General features: G+C 45.8%; 2 protein-coding genes across 3 annotated transcripts; both read right to left on the reverse strand.

Annotated features, from left to right (window-relative positions):
* Positions 1-3,668: 3,668 nt before the first annotated feature.
* LOC118388194 (putative RNA-binding protein 15B) lies at positions 3,669-9,509 on the reverse strand. The gene has a single exon (XM_035777012.2). The coding sequence runs from the start codon at positions 9,215-9,217 to the stop codon at positions 6,659-6,661; it is 2,559 nt and encodes an 852-aa protein (XP_035632905.1). The 5' UTR covers positions 9,218-9,509; the 3' UTR covers positions 3,669-6,658.
* A 1,012-nt stretch (positions 9,510-10,521) lies between these two features.
* LOC127932038 (mesencephalic astrocyte-derived neurotrophic factor-like) lies at positions 10,522-19,157 on the reverse strand. Of its 2 annotated transcripts, none has more exons than XM_052526206.1 (4): positions 18,904-19,148; positions 15,773-15,900; positions 14,473-14,614; positions 10,522-11,507 (listed from the first exon to the last, which is right to left on the reverse strand). In XM_052526206.1, the coding sequence occupies exons 1-4, from the start codon at positions 18,992-18,994 to the stop codon at positions 11,323-11,325; spliced, it is 546 nt and encodes a 181-aa protein (XP_052382166.1). In that variant the 5' UTR covers positions 18,995-19,148; the 3' UTR covers positions 10,522-11,322. The 2 variants fall into 2 exon arrangements, with proteins under 2 accessions (XP_052382166.1, XP_052382167.1); XM_052526207.1 differs by having other exon boundaries at positions 11,366-11,507; positions 14,421-14,614; positions 18,904-19,157.
* Between the last annotated feature and the right edge of the window lie 213 nt (positions 19,158-19,370).

Genomic DNA, 19,370 nt, shown 5'->3' on the forward strand with positions numbered 1-19,370 from the left:
CACTGTGATGCAGTCATATAGACCACTACCCCTCCTCACTGTGATGCAGTCATATAGACCACTACCCTCCTCACTGTGATGCAGTCATATAGACCACTACCCCTCCTCACTGTGATACAGTCATATAGACCACTACCCCTCCTCACTGTGATACAGTCATATAGACCACTACCCCTCCTCACTGTGATACAGTCATACAGACCACTACCCCTCCTCACTGTGATGCAGTCATATAGACCACTACCCCTCCTCACCGTGATACAGTCATATAGACCACTACCCCTCCTCACTGTGATGCAGTCATATAGACCACTACCCCTCCTCACTGTGATACAGTCATATAGACCACTACCCCTCCTCACTGTGATGCAGTCATATAGACCACTACCCCTCCTCACTGTGATGCAGTCATATAGCAGTACCCCTCCTCACTGTGATGCAGTCATATAGACCACTACCCCTCCTCACTGTGATGCAGTCATATAGACCACTACCCCTCCTCACTGTGATGCAGTCATATAGACCACTACCCCCTCCTCACTGTGATACAGTCATATAGACCACTACCCCTCCTCACTGTGATACAGTCATATAGACCACTACCCTCCTCACTGTGATGCAGTCATATAGACCACTACCCCTCCTCACTGTGATGCAGTCATATAGACCACTACCCCTCCTCACTGTGATGCAGTCATATAGACCACTACCCCTCCTCACTGTGATACAGTCATATAGACCACTACCCCTCCTCACTGTGATGCAGTCATATAGACCACTACCCCTCCTCACTGTGATACAGTCATATAGACCACTACCCCTCCTCACTGTGATACAGTCATATAGACCACTACCCCTCCTCACTGTGATGCAGTCATATAGACCACTACCCCTCCTCACTGTGATACAGTCATATAGACCACTACCCCTCCTCACTGTGATGCAGTCATATAGACCACTACCCCTCCTCACTGTGATGCAGTCATATAGACCACTACCCCTCCTCACTGTGATGCAGTCATATAGACCACTACCCCTCCTCACTGTGATGCAGTCATATAGACCACTACCCCTCCTCACTGTGATGCAGTCATATAGACCACTACCCCTCCTCACTGTGATGCAGTCATATAGACCACTACCCCTCCTCACTGTGATGCAGTCATATAGACCACTACCCCTCCTCACTGTGATACAGTCATATAGACCACTACCCCTCCTCACTGTGATACAGTCATATAGACCACTACCCCTCCTCACTGTGATACAGTCATATAGACCACTACCCTCCTCACTGTGATACAGTCATATAGACCACTACCCCTCCTCACTGTGATACAGTCATATAGACCACTACCCCTCCTCACTGTGACCACTACCCCTCCTCACTGTGATGCAGTCATATAGACCACTACCCTCCTCACTGTGATGCAGTCATATAGACCACTACCCCTCCTCACTGTGATACAGTCATATAGACCACTACCCCTCCTCACTGTGATGCAGTCATATAGACCACTACCCTCCTCACTGTGATGCAGTCATCACTGTGATGACCACTACCCCTCCTCACTGTGATGCAGTCATATAGACCACTACCCCTCCTCACTGTGATACAGTCATATAGACCACTACCCCTCCTCACTGTGATACAGTCATATAGACCACTACCCCTCCTCACTGTGATGCAGTCATATAGACCACTACCCTCCTCACTGTGATGCAGTCATATAGACCACTACCCCTCCTCACTGTGATACAGTCATATAGACCACTACCCCTCCTCACTGTGATGCAGTCATATAGACCACTACCCCTCCTCACTGTGATACAGTCATATAGACCACTACCCCTCCTCACTGTGATACAGACATACAGACCACTACCCCTCCTCACTGTGATGCAGTCATATAGACCACTACCCCTCCTCACTGTGATGCAGTCATATAGACCACTACCCCTCCTCACTGTGATGCAGTCATATAGACCACTACCCCTCCTCACTGTGATGCAGTCATATAGACCACTACCCCTCCTCACTGTGATACAGTCATATAGACCACTACCCCTCCTCACTGTGATGCAGTCATACAGACCACTACCCCTCCTCACTGTGATACAGTCATATAGACCACTACCCTCCTCACTGTGATGCAGTCATATAGACCACTACCCCTCCTCACTGTGATGCAGTCATATAGACCACTACCCCTCCTCACTGTGATGCAGTCATATAGACCACTACCCCTCCTCACTGTGATGCAGTCATATAGACCACTACCCCTCCTCACTGTGATGCAGTCATATAGACCACTACCCCTCCTCACTGTGATACAGTCATATAGACCACTAAAGTACCCCTCCTCACTGTGATGCAGTCATATAGACCACTACCCCTCCTCACTGTGATACAGTCATATAGACCACTACCCCTCCTCACTGTGATGCAGTCATATAGACCACTACCCCTCCTCACTGTGATTGGTTAGCATCACACATGACAGAATAATAAACAAGCCATACTTTTCATTCTCTATTGGTGGTTTAAAGTAACTTCACACGGCAGTAGTCTAACACCAGTTTAAGCTTCACACGGCAGTAGAGTCCAACACCAGTTTAAACTTCACACGGCAGTAGAGTCTAACACCAGTTTAAACTTCACACGGCAGTAGAGTCTAACACCAGTTTAAATCTTCACACGGCAGTAGAGTCTAATACCAGTTTAAACTTCACACGGCAGTAGAGTCCAACACCAGTTTAAAGCTTCACACGGCAGTAGAGTCTAATACCAGTTTAAACTTCACACGGCAGTAGAGTCCAACACCAGTTTAAAGCTTCACACGGCAGTAGAGTCTAACACCAGTTTAAACTTCACACGGCAGTAGAGTCCAACACCAGTTTAAACTTCACACGGCAGTAGAGTCCAACACCAGTTTAAAGCTTCACATGGCAGTAGAGTCTAACACCAGTTTAAAGCTTCACACGGCAGTAGAGTCCAACACCAGTAAAGCTTCACACGGCAGTAGAGTCCAACACCAGTTTAAACTTCACACGGCAGTAGTCTAATACCAGTTTAAAGCTTCACACGGCAGTAGAGTCTAACACCAGTTTAAAGCTTCACACGGCAGTAGTCTAACACCAGTTTAAAGCTTCACACGGCAGTAGAGTCTAACACCAGTTTAAACGTCACACAGCGGCAGTAGAGTCTAACACCAGTCTCAAGTCATGTAGTGACAAAGTATGCATCCTAAAAATAGCACCATAATCCTCTACACAGTACACTACTTCTGACCAGGGCTCTACTCAAAACAAGTAGCGCACTATATAGGGAATAGGGTTCTATAGGGCTCTGGTCTAAAGTAGTGCACTATATAGGGCATAGGGTGTCACAGGGCTCTGATCTAAAGTAGTGCACTATATAGGGCATAGGGTGCCATTTGGAACAAAAATAAAATTTTCCTTAAAACCATTCGACTTCCCGTTCCATTATTTCAGGTGATGGTTCTCTTTCTACAAATCGACATTAAAAAATGACCATAATTATCATTGAAACAGACAGGCTTTGCAATGGTGTTTTCTCTGAAGATCACAGTAATAAAAATAACGGAGTCAAAATGTTTTTTTAAAAACAAACAACAACAAAAAACATTTAAAATCACCTCAACTGGTAAAAATTAAAAAAATGTAGTTTTAATTTTGCGACACTTTCTGCTCAAATAAACTCCTGGGAGACATAATAAATTGTAAAAATAATAACCTGACTCCAACAAAGATCAAGGGAGTGGGTTTCATTTGCATTATATGTTTCTGATAAGAATGTTTTAACAAAAAAAAAAAAGAAAACATTTTCCTGAAATAATTGTAGAGGTAGATACAATCCACTCTGCCTCACAGCAAATCATACTAGAGTTAAAATCATATGCAAATAGGCTATAGGCTGATTCAGTACATTGTCAGGTGGATAGTGTATTAAAACGCTTTAAAAAAAAAAAGAAAAAAAAAAAGGCTAAACCATACCAGTCACAAACGTCACAATATCACACTAGGATCAAAGACAGAACTAATTAAAGAAATAATATCTGTGAGCTGAACCAGTATTTAAAAAAACAACAACAGTTTCAAATCATTGACGAGTAAAACGACAGTGGAAGTTCCAACACCAAGCTGCAGGGTAGAATCTGTAGAAAAACAACATTCTGCATGCAACAGCCAATTAGAGCACACCATTCTCAACAAAGACAAAACACGGAACTTCAGGAATGGTTCAATTAAAAAAAAAAATTAAGAAAAATAAGTCGAACATGCAAACCATCCTGTTAATTATACTACCGCTGTGGAAGTAGCCTGTAGATATACTGCTTGGTCAATTCCATTTTAAAAAAAATATTATACAACAGTATGTATGAACAACAATCCCATACTCACTAGTAGTGTTTCACTAATGAACGAGACTACATACAAAATCATGTCTGTCCTACGAGTCGGCCAGACCTCCTAAAGTCTGTCTCAAGAGTCAGACGTTCCCATGTGTCTTGGAGAGACACAGCTCTGTCTCCGTTTGTACACTGGGGGGGGGTAGTGACACCGACAGACGGCTAAACTATCATGTCCTCTAAGGTGGCTTCAGTGTGTTCACTGTGTGGGCCCCTATAGAGACACAGACAGTCTGGAAGGGGGGCAGGCACACCATGTGGTGGTGGTGTTGGGAGGACATGGCACCACTATAGAGACACTGACAGTCTCCAACACCACCATAGAGACACTGACAGTCTCCAACACCACCAGAGACACTGACAGTCTCCAACACCACCATAGAGACACGGACAGTCTCCAACACCACCATAGAGACACTGACAGTCTCCAACACCACCATAGAGACACTGACAGTCTCCAACACCACTATAGAGACACTGACAGTCTCCAACACCACCATAGAGACACTGACAGTCTCCAACACCACCATAGAGACACTGACAGTCTCCAACACCACCATAGAGACACTGACAGTCTCCAACACCACCATAGAGACACTGACAGTCTCCAACACCACCATAGAGACACTGACAGTCTCCAACACCACCATAGAGACACTGACAGTCTCCAACACCACCATAGAGACACTGACAGTCTCCAACACCACCATAGAGACACTGACAGTCTCCAACACCACCATAGAGACACTGACAGTCTCCAACACCACCATAGAGACACTGACAGTCTCCAACACCACCATAGAGACACTGACAGTCTCCAACACCACCAGAGAGACACTGACAGTCTCCAACACCACTATAGAGACACTGACAGTCTCCAACACCACTATAGAGACACTGACAGTCTCCAACACCACCATAGAGACACTGACAGTCTCCAACACCACCATAGAGACACTGACAGTCTCCAACACCACCATAGAGACACTGATAGTCTCCAACACCACCATAGAGACACTGACAGTCTCCAACACCACCATAGAGACACTGACAGTCTCCAACACCACCATAGAGACACTGACAGTCTCCAACACCACCAGAGAGACACTGACAGTCTCCAACACCACCATAGAGACACTGACAGTCTCCAACACCACTATAGAGACACTGACAGTCTCCAACACCACCATAGAGACACTGACAGTCTCCAACACCACCATAGAGACACTGACAGTCTCCAACACCACCATAGAGACACTGACAGTCTCCAACACCACCATAGAGACACTGACAAGTCTCCAACACCACCATAGAGACACTGACAGTCTCCAACACCAGTTATGTCTTAGTTTAAAACAATTTACATATTGGGATATTATTTGACCACATGTTTTGACAATATCCCAATATTATTTAATGCGCTAGTTGGCTGGCTGTAGCAGCACAAAAAAACCCAGTATTTTTCCTTCATAGTGTTGTTCTCCATCATCTTTTTAAATTGGGAGTCAATTTGTTTTCAGCACTTTTAATTTATAGACTGATCAAAACTCACTTTCTCCTGGCTCGCTCTCTTGTCCCTCTGCAGCAGACGTGTGGTGTTTGGAACATTGAATCGCAATGAAATCACAGTATCGAATCACAATACAAATAGAATCGTGAGAATCACAATACTAATAGAATCGTGAGAATCACAATACTAATAGAATCACAATACTAATAGAATCGTGAGAATCACAATACTAATAGAATCGTGAGAATCACAATACTAATAGAATCACAATACAAATAGAATCGTGAGAATCACAATACTAATAGAATCGTGAGAATCACAATACAAATAGAATCACAATACTAATAGAATCGTGAGAATCACAATACTAATAGAATCACAATACAAATAGAATCGTGAGAATCACAATACTAATAGAATCGTGAGAATCACAATACAAATAGAATCACAATACTAATAGAATCGTGAGAATCACAATACTAATAGAATCACAATACAAATATAATCGTGAGAATCACAATACTAATAGAATCACAATACAAATAGAATCGTGAGAATCACAATACATATTGTATCGGCACCTAAGTATGATGAGGTCCCTGGAAATTCCCAGCCCTACTGACAGCTGTCTGTTAACGTGGGTGTTAACGTGGGTGTTAACGTGGGTGTAATAACATTGACAGCAAACACCACAAAGAGGTGTCTTCTGTCTAAGTTAGGCAGAGTCATTGACAATAACGACCACCAGGTGCTCTTCATCCAGATTCCCCAAAGTCCTGTGTGCACTCTGGAGGAACTGCTGGGAGAAGTTACATGGGGGGAAGGCGTACAGCATGCCCCCCTTTCCCCCCTCCTTAGCCCCACCTACAGGTAGACTGATCACTCCTGCAGCCTCTTTGTTCCTCAGGTAGGTGACCAGGTGACGGAGGAGTCTGATCTGTAGGCCTGGTTCAGGTGGAGAGGCCTCGCGGTCGACGGGGCCCTGGAGGGCCAGGAGAACAGCGTAGCCCTCGGAGCCACCATGCTTGATCCTCCTGGTGACCTCGTTCAACCTGGTCTTGTCCATCCTCAGTCGCTGGGCGATCTTCAGCTGGGTCAGTTTACCCTTGGCCTGGTGGTCCTTCATGACAGAGTGGAAGAACCCGGAGCCTCCCTCTAACAGGTGCATGTTAGTGGGGAAACAGGAGTTCTTCAGGGTGAAGTGACCGTGCCAGGCTTTGGTGAGGGTGGTGGCACACTCCGACAGCGTACTGGGTGTTCTGGGGTCTTTATTAAGCGTGTCTGAGGTGTGGTTTGTGTCGCTGGCACGGTGGTTGCGGTCACGGTCTTTCTCTCTGTCACCGCCAGTCTTCTTGTGTCGGTCCCTGCTGGAGGCTGTCTCGTGGCCGTCCCGGCCGGCCCGGTCCTCGTTGGAGTGACGGCTGCTATCGGGGCTCTGTCCCCTGGGCTCGGTGGTAGAGTCTGGGGCCCGGACCCTGGCTCTGTCTGGGCTGTCTTCTGGAGAAGTTGGCCCTGCTCCTCCTCTCACCTTGGACATGCCTCTCTCCTTCTCCTGAGAGGGTCCGTCAAGGGAAAGGGACCTGTGTCTGCGTCTCTCTCCTTCAGCCCGCTCTGCGTCTCTCTCCTTCAGCCAGCGCTCTCTGCTTCGGCTCCGGGCTGCCCGGTCCCCTCGGCCACCACGAGACACCCCAAACGCTTCACTCCCCCTGCGCTCAAGGCTATTTGTTGGAGAGATTAACTCTCTGTCCCCCCTGTCCAGCATAGCTCTCTCTCTCTCCCGCTGGGTAAACAGGGCGTGGGAGGGTGGCGAGTGGTCCCGGGAGCGTAGCTCTCTCTCCAGGCTACGGTCGCGATGCCTCAGCAGGTCCAGGTGGGCAGGCTGGGACACAGGGGGCTGGTATCCTGTTGGGTAACTACGAGGCAGGGGCTCCTCAGCCTTGGCAAAGTCCACCCTCAGCCTCCTCTCTGGGCCTCCTAGAGGGAACCCTCTCATCTGAGTGCATGCAGCCTGAGAGGCATCTAGGCTCTCATACTGAATGTAGGCAAAACTATCCCCTTTCGCATAGTGTATGTTCCGGATGCTGCCAAAACGGTCAAACTCTCTGGCCAGGGCTGCCAGGGAATTGCTGGGTCCCAGCCCGCCTACCCAGAGTCTGGTGGTAGGGTTGGCCTTACCGTAGCCTATCTTCACCGGGTTCCCGCCGATCACGCGACCCTGCATGGTTATCTTAGCCCGGTGAGCCATGTCTAAGTTCTGGAACTTGAGGAACGCGTAGGCTCCACCCTGACCGCGCGCCGGTCGTTTAATCACAACTTCCTCAATGATGCCGTACTTATCGAAGCCTCTCCTCAGCTCGCCCTCGGTGACGTTGTGATCCAGGTTGCCGATGAACAGGTTCCTGCATGCCCTGGCGTCGTCCTCAGGTTTTATGTCATCATGCTCAGGTACAGGCAGCCCGTAAGGCCGTCCCCTCTCGTCTAACATCCCATAGTAATCTAAGATCCTCTCCCTCTCTCTGCTCAGTCCCAGTCCCTCTACATGGTAATGTCTTGGTGGTCGGATATCTCTGATACTACTAACTCCAGGGCAGGGGGAGAGGGACCTCTGTCTATAAGAGGGATATGGGGCGCCATGGATGGGGACATAGCCCATATCCGGCGGCGTGCAGCTGCGCCGCCGGACGTACATGGGCTCTACTTTGAGAGGGCGGTCATAGAGTACTAGCCTGGTTTTGGCATGCCTGGCCTCTTTAGCGTCCTCCGGGTGCCGGAAATTGATGTAGGCGACTCGGCCTAGTTCTGGAGTGTGAGATAGTTTCACACTAACGTCCCCAAACTTTTTAAACTCGTGAAACAGTCCGTCTTCAACGTGCTCGTCAGAAAGCACCGAGCCGAGATTGCTAATGAGCAACGATTTGTATTCCAGAGTCCCACCGGCTCCCCCCCGGAGACCCAGTAGTTCGGCTGCTGCTTTGCCTTTAGGCAGGACGGCTGTCGTCCGGAGAGAGGGTCGGCCGATGAGATCGAGGTCGTGGTGTTGTTGTCGGTGATGGAGGGGATCTCCGGTGCCTCCACGCTCCTCCCGAAGCCGTGTCTTTTCTCGTTCCCTGCTCCTACTCCGAGCATGTTGCCTCCCGCTTTCAGCGAGCAGCAAAGCAAGTGGTGGGAGCGGCAGGTCTTCTCTCCGTGACCCGTCCCGGTCCCGCTCTCTTTCCCGTATTCGTTTCGCTAAAGTCCTACTAGGACTGGAGTCCCTCCCGGCCTGTCGCTTCATTTTCAAACGGTGCCCAAACTTTTTGTTGTTGCTAACTAGCCAGCCAGTGTCTGCAGAAAAAAAAATCCAATCTGTAAGCAAATTCCTCACTTTTGGGAGACGTTACACATAAACGGACGTTAATAACTTGTAACTAATGCTCGCGACGTTAAAGACTTTGCATGTATTTTGATATAAAATTTAAAAAAAAGGATAAACGCGTTTAAAAACATATTTAGAATCAGTGAACCTGTTTCAACTCCGCCATCTTGGACAAAAGGAATGTATACGTTCCGCCAATGGGAGGGGTTTGAGGCGACGTAGCCGCAGGGCTAGGGACGTCATGCGGAAGCAGATACTGCTCACCCAAAGTCTTGCAAATATATGACACGAATTAGATAAGGCACAAGTATAATATCTGCTATGGAAATGAGAAATTATCAAACGTTAAATAGAAAAATGTTTCACATGCATTTGGAATTATACTGAACTAAAATGTAACTGCAACATGCAACAATTTAATTGATTTTACAGTTCATATGAGGAAGTTAGTCGGTTTAAATAAATTAATTCGGTCCTAATCTATGGATTTCTGATTTCTGGGAATACAGATATGCATGCATCTGTTGGTCATAGATACCTTGAAAAAAAAATGGGCCTCACGATTTAGTCAAGGTATTTTTTCTTTTTGGTGCATTCAAATTGCCATCAATAAAATGCCATTGTGTTCATACCATAACCCCACCGCCACCATGGGGCACTCTGCTCACAACACTGACATTAGCAGACCGCTCAACCACACAACGCGTACACGTGGTCAGTGGTTGAGGCCAGTTGGACAGACTGCCAAATTCTCTAAAATGGAGGCGGCTTATGATAGAGAAATTAACATTAAATTCTGGTAACAGCTCTGGTGGACATTCCTGCAGTCAGCATGCCAATTGCACACTCCTTCACAACTTGACACATCTGTGGCATTGTGTTGTGTGACAAAACTGCACATTTGAAAGGCTTTTTATTGTCCCCAGCACAAGGTGCACCTGTGTAATGATTATGCTGTTTAATCAGCTTATTGATATGCCACACCTATCAGGTGGATGGATTATCTTGGCAATGGAGAAATGTTGACTAACAGGGGTATAAACAAATTTGTGCACAAAATGTAAAAGAAATAAGCATTTTGTGCGTATTAATAATTTCTAGGATGTTTTACTACAGGTTCCATTCATATGTTTTGTTCAGTAGAAAACACTCTAGCTATATATTTATGACCATGTGTGATGATACCACCAGCATTGAGTATTAAAACACCATGACTTCTGACACCTTGTTTTCATATTTTAATGAAAAAGTACAGAACATTTGTAATAAACATGTAAGGTTGTGTGAAAGAAAAGTCAATTTCAATAGTTTTATCTTCTCTTTAAAAAATATATTTCAGGGGGTGGCCAAGCTTATTTGTAGAGGGTACAAATCAAGGTCTCGATTTGATGATTTAGTAGGTCGGTAGAATCAGGTGTCTTACTACACCCACTGTCTAGGACCTTCTGCATATGAGCTTGTCCACACCGGTTCTATCTGATTATACCGTTATTAATTAAGACAAAAAAAAAAAAAAAAGTATATCCCTTAAAAAACACAAAAAAAAACGAAGGTCATGTACAGACTGACAGGTGGTTCATATGCCGCACAGCGAACATTACCCACCACAAAATACCCTCTCAGGACACCCAAAGCCCCTTCCCCCCAGGGCCTGTATAAACAAAGGTAACATCCCAAATGGTACCATACTCCCCACAGGGCTCTGGTCAAAGGTAGTGCACTATATAGGGACTAGGGTGCAATTTGGTATTCAACCCAAACTGTCTCACGAGTTGGAGAGCTGATCTAGGATTAGATTTGGCATTTAGATCACAAATAATAAAATGGCGGAAAGGAAAGGGGGGGGCTGATCCTAAAATCAACACTCTTAATCGAGATGCTTGATACAGAGTCTTATTCATTATGAGCAACAACAACAACAGAGATGTAATTATAAAAAAAAAGGCAAAACTGATCCTAGATCAGAATTTCTACTTTGAGACACTGAATACAATCCCAGGTCTGGATCCCCCTTCTCCCTCTGGTTACAGTTCCCTCTGTGCTTTAGCTGCGTTGGGGGCATACTTGGGCATGAGTTCATTGATCTTGCGGATTAAGTCGGACTTCTCGGCACAGCCTTTACACGACTCTCCCCACACCTCCAGGATCTTCTTCAATTCCTTCACCTTCAGCTTCTTCAGATCCACGGTGCTCAGGTCCAGCTGTTTGTCTGCAGAGAGGAGAGAAGGTGAAGATTCCATCTTTAACAGATCCTGCTAGCATTTCAGTGGTCTAACTGGATAAGAACAGGGGGGTTCAGGAGGGTTAACCAAGTGTGTGTGGTATGAAGTAATGAAGCTATAGGCTTCTGTTAAGAAAGCTCACACAGTGACACCAGTTACATACCAGTATGAATTGTCTCTTAGCAGGTGCCGATATCAAAATCTGTTCACTAAACAGGTTAAACAAGACTGCATTCCATGCCGTGTGATTAACAGTAGAATGTAGTGTGCAGAGTCTCTTCACGTTCCAGGAAGAGAGGTCAAATTTCACTGTGAGGCAATAATAGACAGTCAACCCCCCCCAGTCAGGTATGGTGATGACATGGAAAATCAGTCCTCACCTGTGTTTGTGTATGTAAATAACTTGTAATATGCCAGACAGGGGGTTGGAAATAGCCACAGGCCGACATTGTACAATGTTTTGGACTTATCGTGATCCACAAACCATTATCTAACGAGCTGACCAAACTGGACGCGAGCGTGCCATCGCACACACGTTGATTTTGTTGACCCAGAAGTGAATCAGGAGACGCAGGTTGAAATATCAAAACAAACTCTGAACCAATGATACTAATTTGGGGGAAAGCATTTAAGTATTTATGTCAATTTATCTCGCTAGCTTGCTGTGGCTAGCTAATTTGCCCTGGGATATAAACTTTGCGTTGTTATTTTACCTGAAATGCACAAGGTCCTCTACTCCGACAATTAATCCACAGATGAAACGGGAAAACCGAATTCCTTTCTCGTTATCTTTTTCCTTCCTCAGGCTTCTTTTTTTTTTTTTTTTTTGGGACTTTATATGGCAGTTGGTAACCAACTTTACAGTGCATTACTACAACGACTGGGTGGACATCAGTTCATCTTTCAATCACGTGTTTATATGCTCCTAAAAACCAATGAGGAGATGGGAGAGGTCAGACTGGCAGCGCGTTGAGCGTCAAATATAGAAACACGCGTTGAGCGTCACATTGAGCGTCCCGGGGCGGCAGGGTAGCCTAGTGGTTAGAGCGTTGGACTAGTAACCGGAAGGTTGCAAGTTCAAACCCCCGAGCTGACAAGGTACAAAACTGTCGTTCTGCCCCTGAACAGGCAGTTAACCCACTGTTCCTAGGCAGTCATTGAAAATAAGAATTTGTTCTTAACTGACTTGCCTAGTTAAATAAAGGTAAAATAAATAAATATATATATGATTCTATTTTAGCGCCTGGCCACGCAGACGCTCGCTGATGCAGTGTTCGTGCAATGACTGAATAACATACATTAATATATTTTTAGATCATGCAGTCGTTGTAGTAATGCTGCTCCAGTTTCAACTGTTCTGCCTGCGGCTATGGAACCCTGACCTGTTCACGGGACGTGCTACCTGTCCTAGACCTGCTGTTTTCAACTCTCTAGAGACAGCAGGAGCGGTAGAGATACTCTGAATGATCGGCTATGAAAAGCCAACTGACATTTACTCCAGAGGTGCTGACCTGTTGCACCCTCAACAACCACTGTGATTATTATTAGACCATGCTGGTCATCTATGAACATTTGAACATCTTGACCATGTTCTGTTATAATCTCCACCTGGCACAGCCAGAAGAGGACTGGCCACCCCTTATAGTCTGGTTCCTCTCTAGGTTTCTTCCTAGGTTTTGGCCTTTCTAGGGAGTTGTTTTCCTAGCCACCGTGCTTCTACACCTGCATTGCTTGCTGTTTGATGTTTTAGGCTGGGTTTCTGTACAGCACTTTGAGATATCAGCTGAAGGGCTTTATGAATACATTTGATTTGACGTAACCGGTGTAGTCAGCATGTAATGGTATTGTGACAAGTATTTACTATGAGCAGCGTGATGAGTCCCACGTGATAAACTATGGGAACAAATAAGGGTCAAAAAAAAAAGAAAGAGAAATTGAGACTTAAGATTAGCTGTCAGAGAGACATGGAATTGAGGGATGCTAACAGACTGTGTGGTACTGTGTACCATACAGAGGATCTTCTACATCCTTATGTTAAACAACTTAAGGGGATGCAGGGTAGCCTAGAGGTTAGAGTGTAGGGGCGGCAGGGTAGCCTAGAGGTTAGAGTGTAGGGGCGGCAGGGTAGCCTAGAGGTTAGAGTGTAGGGGCGGCAGGGTAGCCTAGAGGTTAGAGTGTAGGGGCGGCAGGGTAGCCTAGCGGTTAGAGTGTAGAGGCGGCAGGGTAGCCTAGAGGTTAGAGTGTAGGGGCGGCAGGGTAGCCTAGTGGTTAGAGTGTAGAGGCGGCAGGGTAGCCTAGTGGTTAGAGTGTAGAGGCGGCAGGGTAGCCTAGTGGTTAGAGTGTAGAGGCGGCAGGGTAGCCTAGTGGTTAGAGTGTAGAGGCGGCAGGGTAGCCTAGTGGTTAGAGTGTAGAGGCGGCAGGGTAGCCTAGTGTTTAGAGTGTAGAGGCGGCAGGGTAGCCTAGTGGTTAGAGGGTGCCTAGTGTTTAGGCGGCAGGGTAGCCTAGTGGTTAGAGTGTAGAGGCGGCAGGGTAGCCTAGTGGTTAGAGTGTAGAGGCGGCAGGGTAGCCTAGTGGTTAGAGTGTAGAGGCGGCAGGGTAGCCTAGTGGTTAGAGTGTAGAGGCGGCAGGGTAGCCTAGTGGTTAGAGTGTAGAGGCGGCAGGGTAGCCTAGTGGTTAGAGTGTTGGACTCGTAGCCGGAAGCTTGCAAGTTCAAATCCCCGAGCTGACAAGGTATAAATCTGTCCTTCTGCCCCTGAACAGGCAGTTAACCCACTGTTCCTAGGTTTCCTAGGCCATCATTGAAAATAAGAATTTGTTTAACTGACTTGCATAGTTAAAGTTAAATAAAGGTAAAATAAATAAAAAGTGTGGTTTGGTACTATAGTATTGATTTAACTTACAAATAACTGGATACCAAGTCATCTGAGATGGGTCCTACATTTGTTTCCTTACTGTATTTCAGTTCACAGATCTGACTGTCCTTCTTCTTTAGTTTCTCACAGATCTTGTCCACCGGCGCGTGGTAGCTCAGGGGCTTGGAGATCTCGTTGAGGATTTTGGTGGCAGCGTCATTGGTTCCACCAATGTAGTAACACTAAGGGTACAGATGGACGAAAAATAACAGCAATTAAATCAACAAATTCAGTGGGTAATCACAACGTAACTACTTATCGACGAGACTTACATTAACCTGTTACTCCGACCCCCTACCTTTTCGAACATTCTGTTAAAAATCGCGCAACATTTCAGCGCCCTGCTGCTCATGCCAGGAATATAGTATATGCATATGATTAGTATGTGTGGATAGAAAACACTCAAACTGGTTAAATCACGGCTGTGACTATAACAGAACGTGCGTTTCATCGAAAAGCGCAGGAAAATCTGATCACTGAAAATGCGAAAATATATCCATGCGCCACTAGAACCCATTGTTAAATGTGAACCACATTAAATGGGGCCGAGGTTGCAATACCTACAGCTTCCACACGATGTCAACAGTCTTGTCATTTGCCTACGATTTGTTTCTTGGTCAAACGGGCACAAGGTAGCGCCTTTCTTCCGGTCTCCGACCGGATATTTTGGTTGAGATTTACCCGGACATTATTTCCAGACGTACAGCTATAGAATATACATCGCCTCGTGATCAATTTGATCGCTTATTAACGTTTACTAATACCTAAAGTTGCATTACAAAAGTATTTCGAAGTGTTTTGTGAAAGTTTATCGTCAACTTTTTTAATTTAAAAAAATGACGTTACGTTATAAAACGCAAATTTTTTCCTTGATCAGTCTTCATAGATCGATATCTAGGCTATATATGGACCGATTTAATCGAAAAAAATACCCAATAGTGATGTTTATGGGACATCTAGGAGTGCCAACAAAGAAGATGGTCAAAGGTAATGAATGTTTTATATTTTATTTGTGCGTTTTGTGTAGCGCCGACTATGCTAATTATTTTGTTTACGTCCCCTGCGGGTCTTTTGTGGTGTTACATGCTATCAGATAATAGCTTATCATGCTTTCGCCGAAAAGCATTTTAAAAATCTGACTCATTGCCAGGATTCACAACGAGTGTAGCTTTAATTCAGTACCCTGCATGTGTATTTTAATGAACGTTTGAGTTTTAACGAGTGCTATTAGCATTTAGCGTAGCGCATTTGCATTTCCAGATGTCTAGATGGGACGCCTGCGTGTCGGGTAGGAGCAAGTGGTTAAACTAAAACATTAGCCTAAAAAAAAAATCACTTACAAAGCGATTTTCCTTGCCCTTGGCGTCTTTGCAGGTGTGGACGAGGGCCTTCTCGATGTCTGCACTGGTGAATTTAACGTTGTTGTCTTGCAATGACTGATAAAACCTTCCCAGGAAGCTCACACACACTGAAAAGGGGAGGAAACAACGCAAAACAAGGAATGACCATTATTTATACATTAGGATGTTTAGGAGTGTACAAATATTGCATGACTTTGCAATGCATTCCTTTCTATATACGTTACTAATATAACATTATGCTAATCTGATGGTATACAACAACAACAACAAAAATGGGCAACTCCAGCAATACTATCGACATTATATGTAGGAGATTAGGTTTTACAACTCAGACTTCTATGGTCAGTCTGTTCTGTTACAGTAGGTTATCCATACGTTATATGGCCCAATACACTAGACCAGGTATTCCCAAACTGGGGTATGCGCAATGCCATCGGGGGCACGCCAAATAAAAATGGGATTTACATTTTGTTTTTTACATTTTAAATAACCCCCCTCAAAAAAAAAAAAATTCTATTCACATTTTCAAACAGTCCATTTATATTTTCCAACGGGGCTATACATTTTAGGTGAGTTTTTTTCTCCTCTCCTGAGTAGCCTTGTTCCACTGCCAAAAATAAGTGCTCAGCAACACAATGTCAAATACAGGTAGTCTAGTCAAATAATTAACATCCAATCACATTAACTGTTACTCTCTTGTGGGAATTCCACTAACCGCTTGTATGTAGCCAAACGTAGCTGCTGCTCATGTTGGTATCTGTACTGATGGCTCAAAAGCCATGACAGTGAGACGTAGTGGAGTGGCAACGCGTGTGCAAGCAGTTGCTCCCAACAATACCTGGGAACACTGCAGCATCCACCGAGAGTCTCTTGCTGCCAAGGGCATGCCTGACAGCTTGAAAGACGTTTTGTTAAAGAAAGGCACCTGAACTCTCGTATTTTCTGCACTATGCAATGACGTTGTCAGCAACCATGTAACGCTTTCACAACATACCAGAATTGCGCTGGTTATCAAGGGGCAAAGTACTTACATATTTTTTTTTTCAATTGAGAGACAGCTTGCATGATGACGACTCTCTCACATGACTGGCCTATCTGGGTGATGCAGTTTTTTTTCTAAATTAAAATCGTCTGAATGATCTGAATCTAGGATTACAGGGACTCTCCGCAACTATATTCAATATGCGGGACAAAACTGAGGCTAAGAAGTTGGAGCTCTTCTCTGTCTGCATTAACAAGGACAACACACAGGTCTTTCCATCATTGTATGATTTTTGTGTGCAAATGAACTCAAGCTTACAGACAATGTCAAATGTGATATAGCAAAGCAACTGAGTGAGTTAGGTGAGCAATTACGCAGGTACTTTCCCGAAACGGACGACACAAACAACTGGATTCATTACCCCTTTCATACCCTGCCTCCAGTCCACTTACCGATATCTGAACAAGAGAGCCTCATTGAAATTGCAACAAACGGTTCTGTGAAAATCAGAAGCCACCACCAGATTTCTGAATTGAGCTGCGCTCAGAGTATCCTGCCTTGGCAAATCGCTCTGTTGAGACACTGATGCCCTTTGCAACCATGTACCTATGTGAGAGTGGATTCTCGGCCCCCACTAACGTGAAAACTAAATACAGGCACAGACTGTGTGTAGAAAATGATTTAAGACTGACTCCAATACAACATTGCAGAGTTATGTGCATCCTTTCAAGCACATCCTTCTCATTACCCTGTGGTGAATTTTCAATAGACAAATAAGGTTTTATATGTAAGATGGTTAAATAAAGAGCTAAATGATAGATTATTATTTATGCCCTGGTCCTATAAGGGCTGTCACTTCCCACGAGCCGCCGGGTAGTGACACAAACTCACTCATTCTTATGTTTAATAAATGTATAATATAGTGTGTGTGGCAGCCTTACAATGATGGCAAAAAAAACATCTGAGAGTGCGCTGACCCTGGTGCTAGAGGGGGTACAGCTGACCCTGGTGCTAGAGGGGGTACAGCTGACCCTGGTGCTAGAGGGGGTACAGCTGACCCTGGTGCTAGAGGGGGTACAGCTGACCCTGGTGCTAGAGGGGTACAGCTGACCCTGGTGCTAGAGGGGTACAGCTGACCCTGGTGCTAGAGGGGGTACAGCTGACCCTGGTGCTAGAGGGGGTACAGCTGACCCTGGGGGTACAGCTGACCCTGGTGCTAGAGGGCTGACCCTGGTGCTAGAGGGGGTACAGCAGCTGACCCTGGTGCTGACCCTGGTGCTAGGGGGTACAGCTGACCCTGGTGCTGACCCTGGTGCTAGGGGGGTACAGCTGACCCTGGTGCTAGCTGACCCTGGTGCTAGAGGGGGTACAGCTGACCCTGGTGCTAGAGGGGGTACAGCTGACCCTGGTGCTAGAGGGGGTACAGCTGACCCTGGTGCTAGAGGGGTAGGGGTGCTAGAGGGGTAGCTGACCCTGGTGCTGAGAGAGGGGGTACAGCTGACCCTGGTGCTAGAGGGCAGCTGACCCTGGTGCTAGAGGGGTACAGCTGACCCTGGTGCTAGCTGACCCTGGTGCTAGCTGACCCTGGGGGGGGTACAGCTGACCCTGGTGCTAGAGGGGGTACAGCTGACCCTGGTGCTAGAGGGGGTACAGCTGACCCTGGTGCTAGAGGGGGTACGCAGCTGGAGGTTGAATGTTTGAAGGGGTACGGGACTATAAAAACGTTTGGGAACCACTGCCCTGGACAAAGCTGAACAATAGACAGTAAAGTATCAGCTATCCCATCTAACAGAGAAACAATAGCTTGACATGGGAGCATATTGCCTCACCAATAGAAACCACAGGCAATATCTGACCTGGCTGGGGCACAAGGCAAGGTCCTACAGAGCAATTAACAAGTACTAGTTAGCGAGACACAGCCAGCTACAATACTTCTCTGCAAACACACAAAATTAGGAGCACATTGAAAGACGTTTCAACGCATTGAATAATAGCCAACGTCTAGGCTATTTGGCGAAGAATCCATGCCAATGACACAGCATGGAATTGTAGATTGCCATAAAACTTAACTACGACTAACTAGCTAGTTATATCCAAAGTGACATAAATATGAGACAAACCAACCCACCTTCACAATCCCCATCTTTCAAAGCGTCGCTAATGCTCGGTACCAGAGCCAGCGCTGCGAGGGCGACCGATAAACTAGTCAAACACAACATTTTACAATTAATAACTAACTTAATCTAGTTTAGCTAGATGTACCTAGCTAAACGTTACGATACAAAACTACCTGTCTAGCGAAAAAAAAAAAAATACCAGCTACACATGAGCAGCTAGAGTTGAAACCGGTCATGTGAGCACGCAATGTCTCGATTCTGCCAACGCTTCCTGATGAACACGTCAACCTACGAAGGCTTCCAATTGGCTCTCATTTTCAGTCTCGAGAACGCGATTGGTTCGTTCTGTGCAACGCGACGCACTTTTCTCTGATTGGACAGGTGCTCTTCGTTCTGGGGACGTCGTCCAGTTGGCGCCATTCGATTGGATTAGAACTCTGTATATTACGGGACCTCACCTTTACAGTCATATCAGAAC

The sequence above is a fragment of the Oncorhynchus keta genome, chromosome 10 (assembly GCF_023373465.1).
Source record: "Oncorhynchus keta strain PuntledgeMale-10-30-2019 chromosome 10, Oket_V2, whole genome shotgun sequence".
NCBI lineage: Eukaryota > Metazoa > Chordata > Actinopteri > Salmoniformes > Salmonidae > Oncorhynchus > Oncorhynchus keta.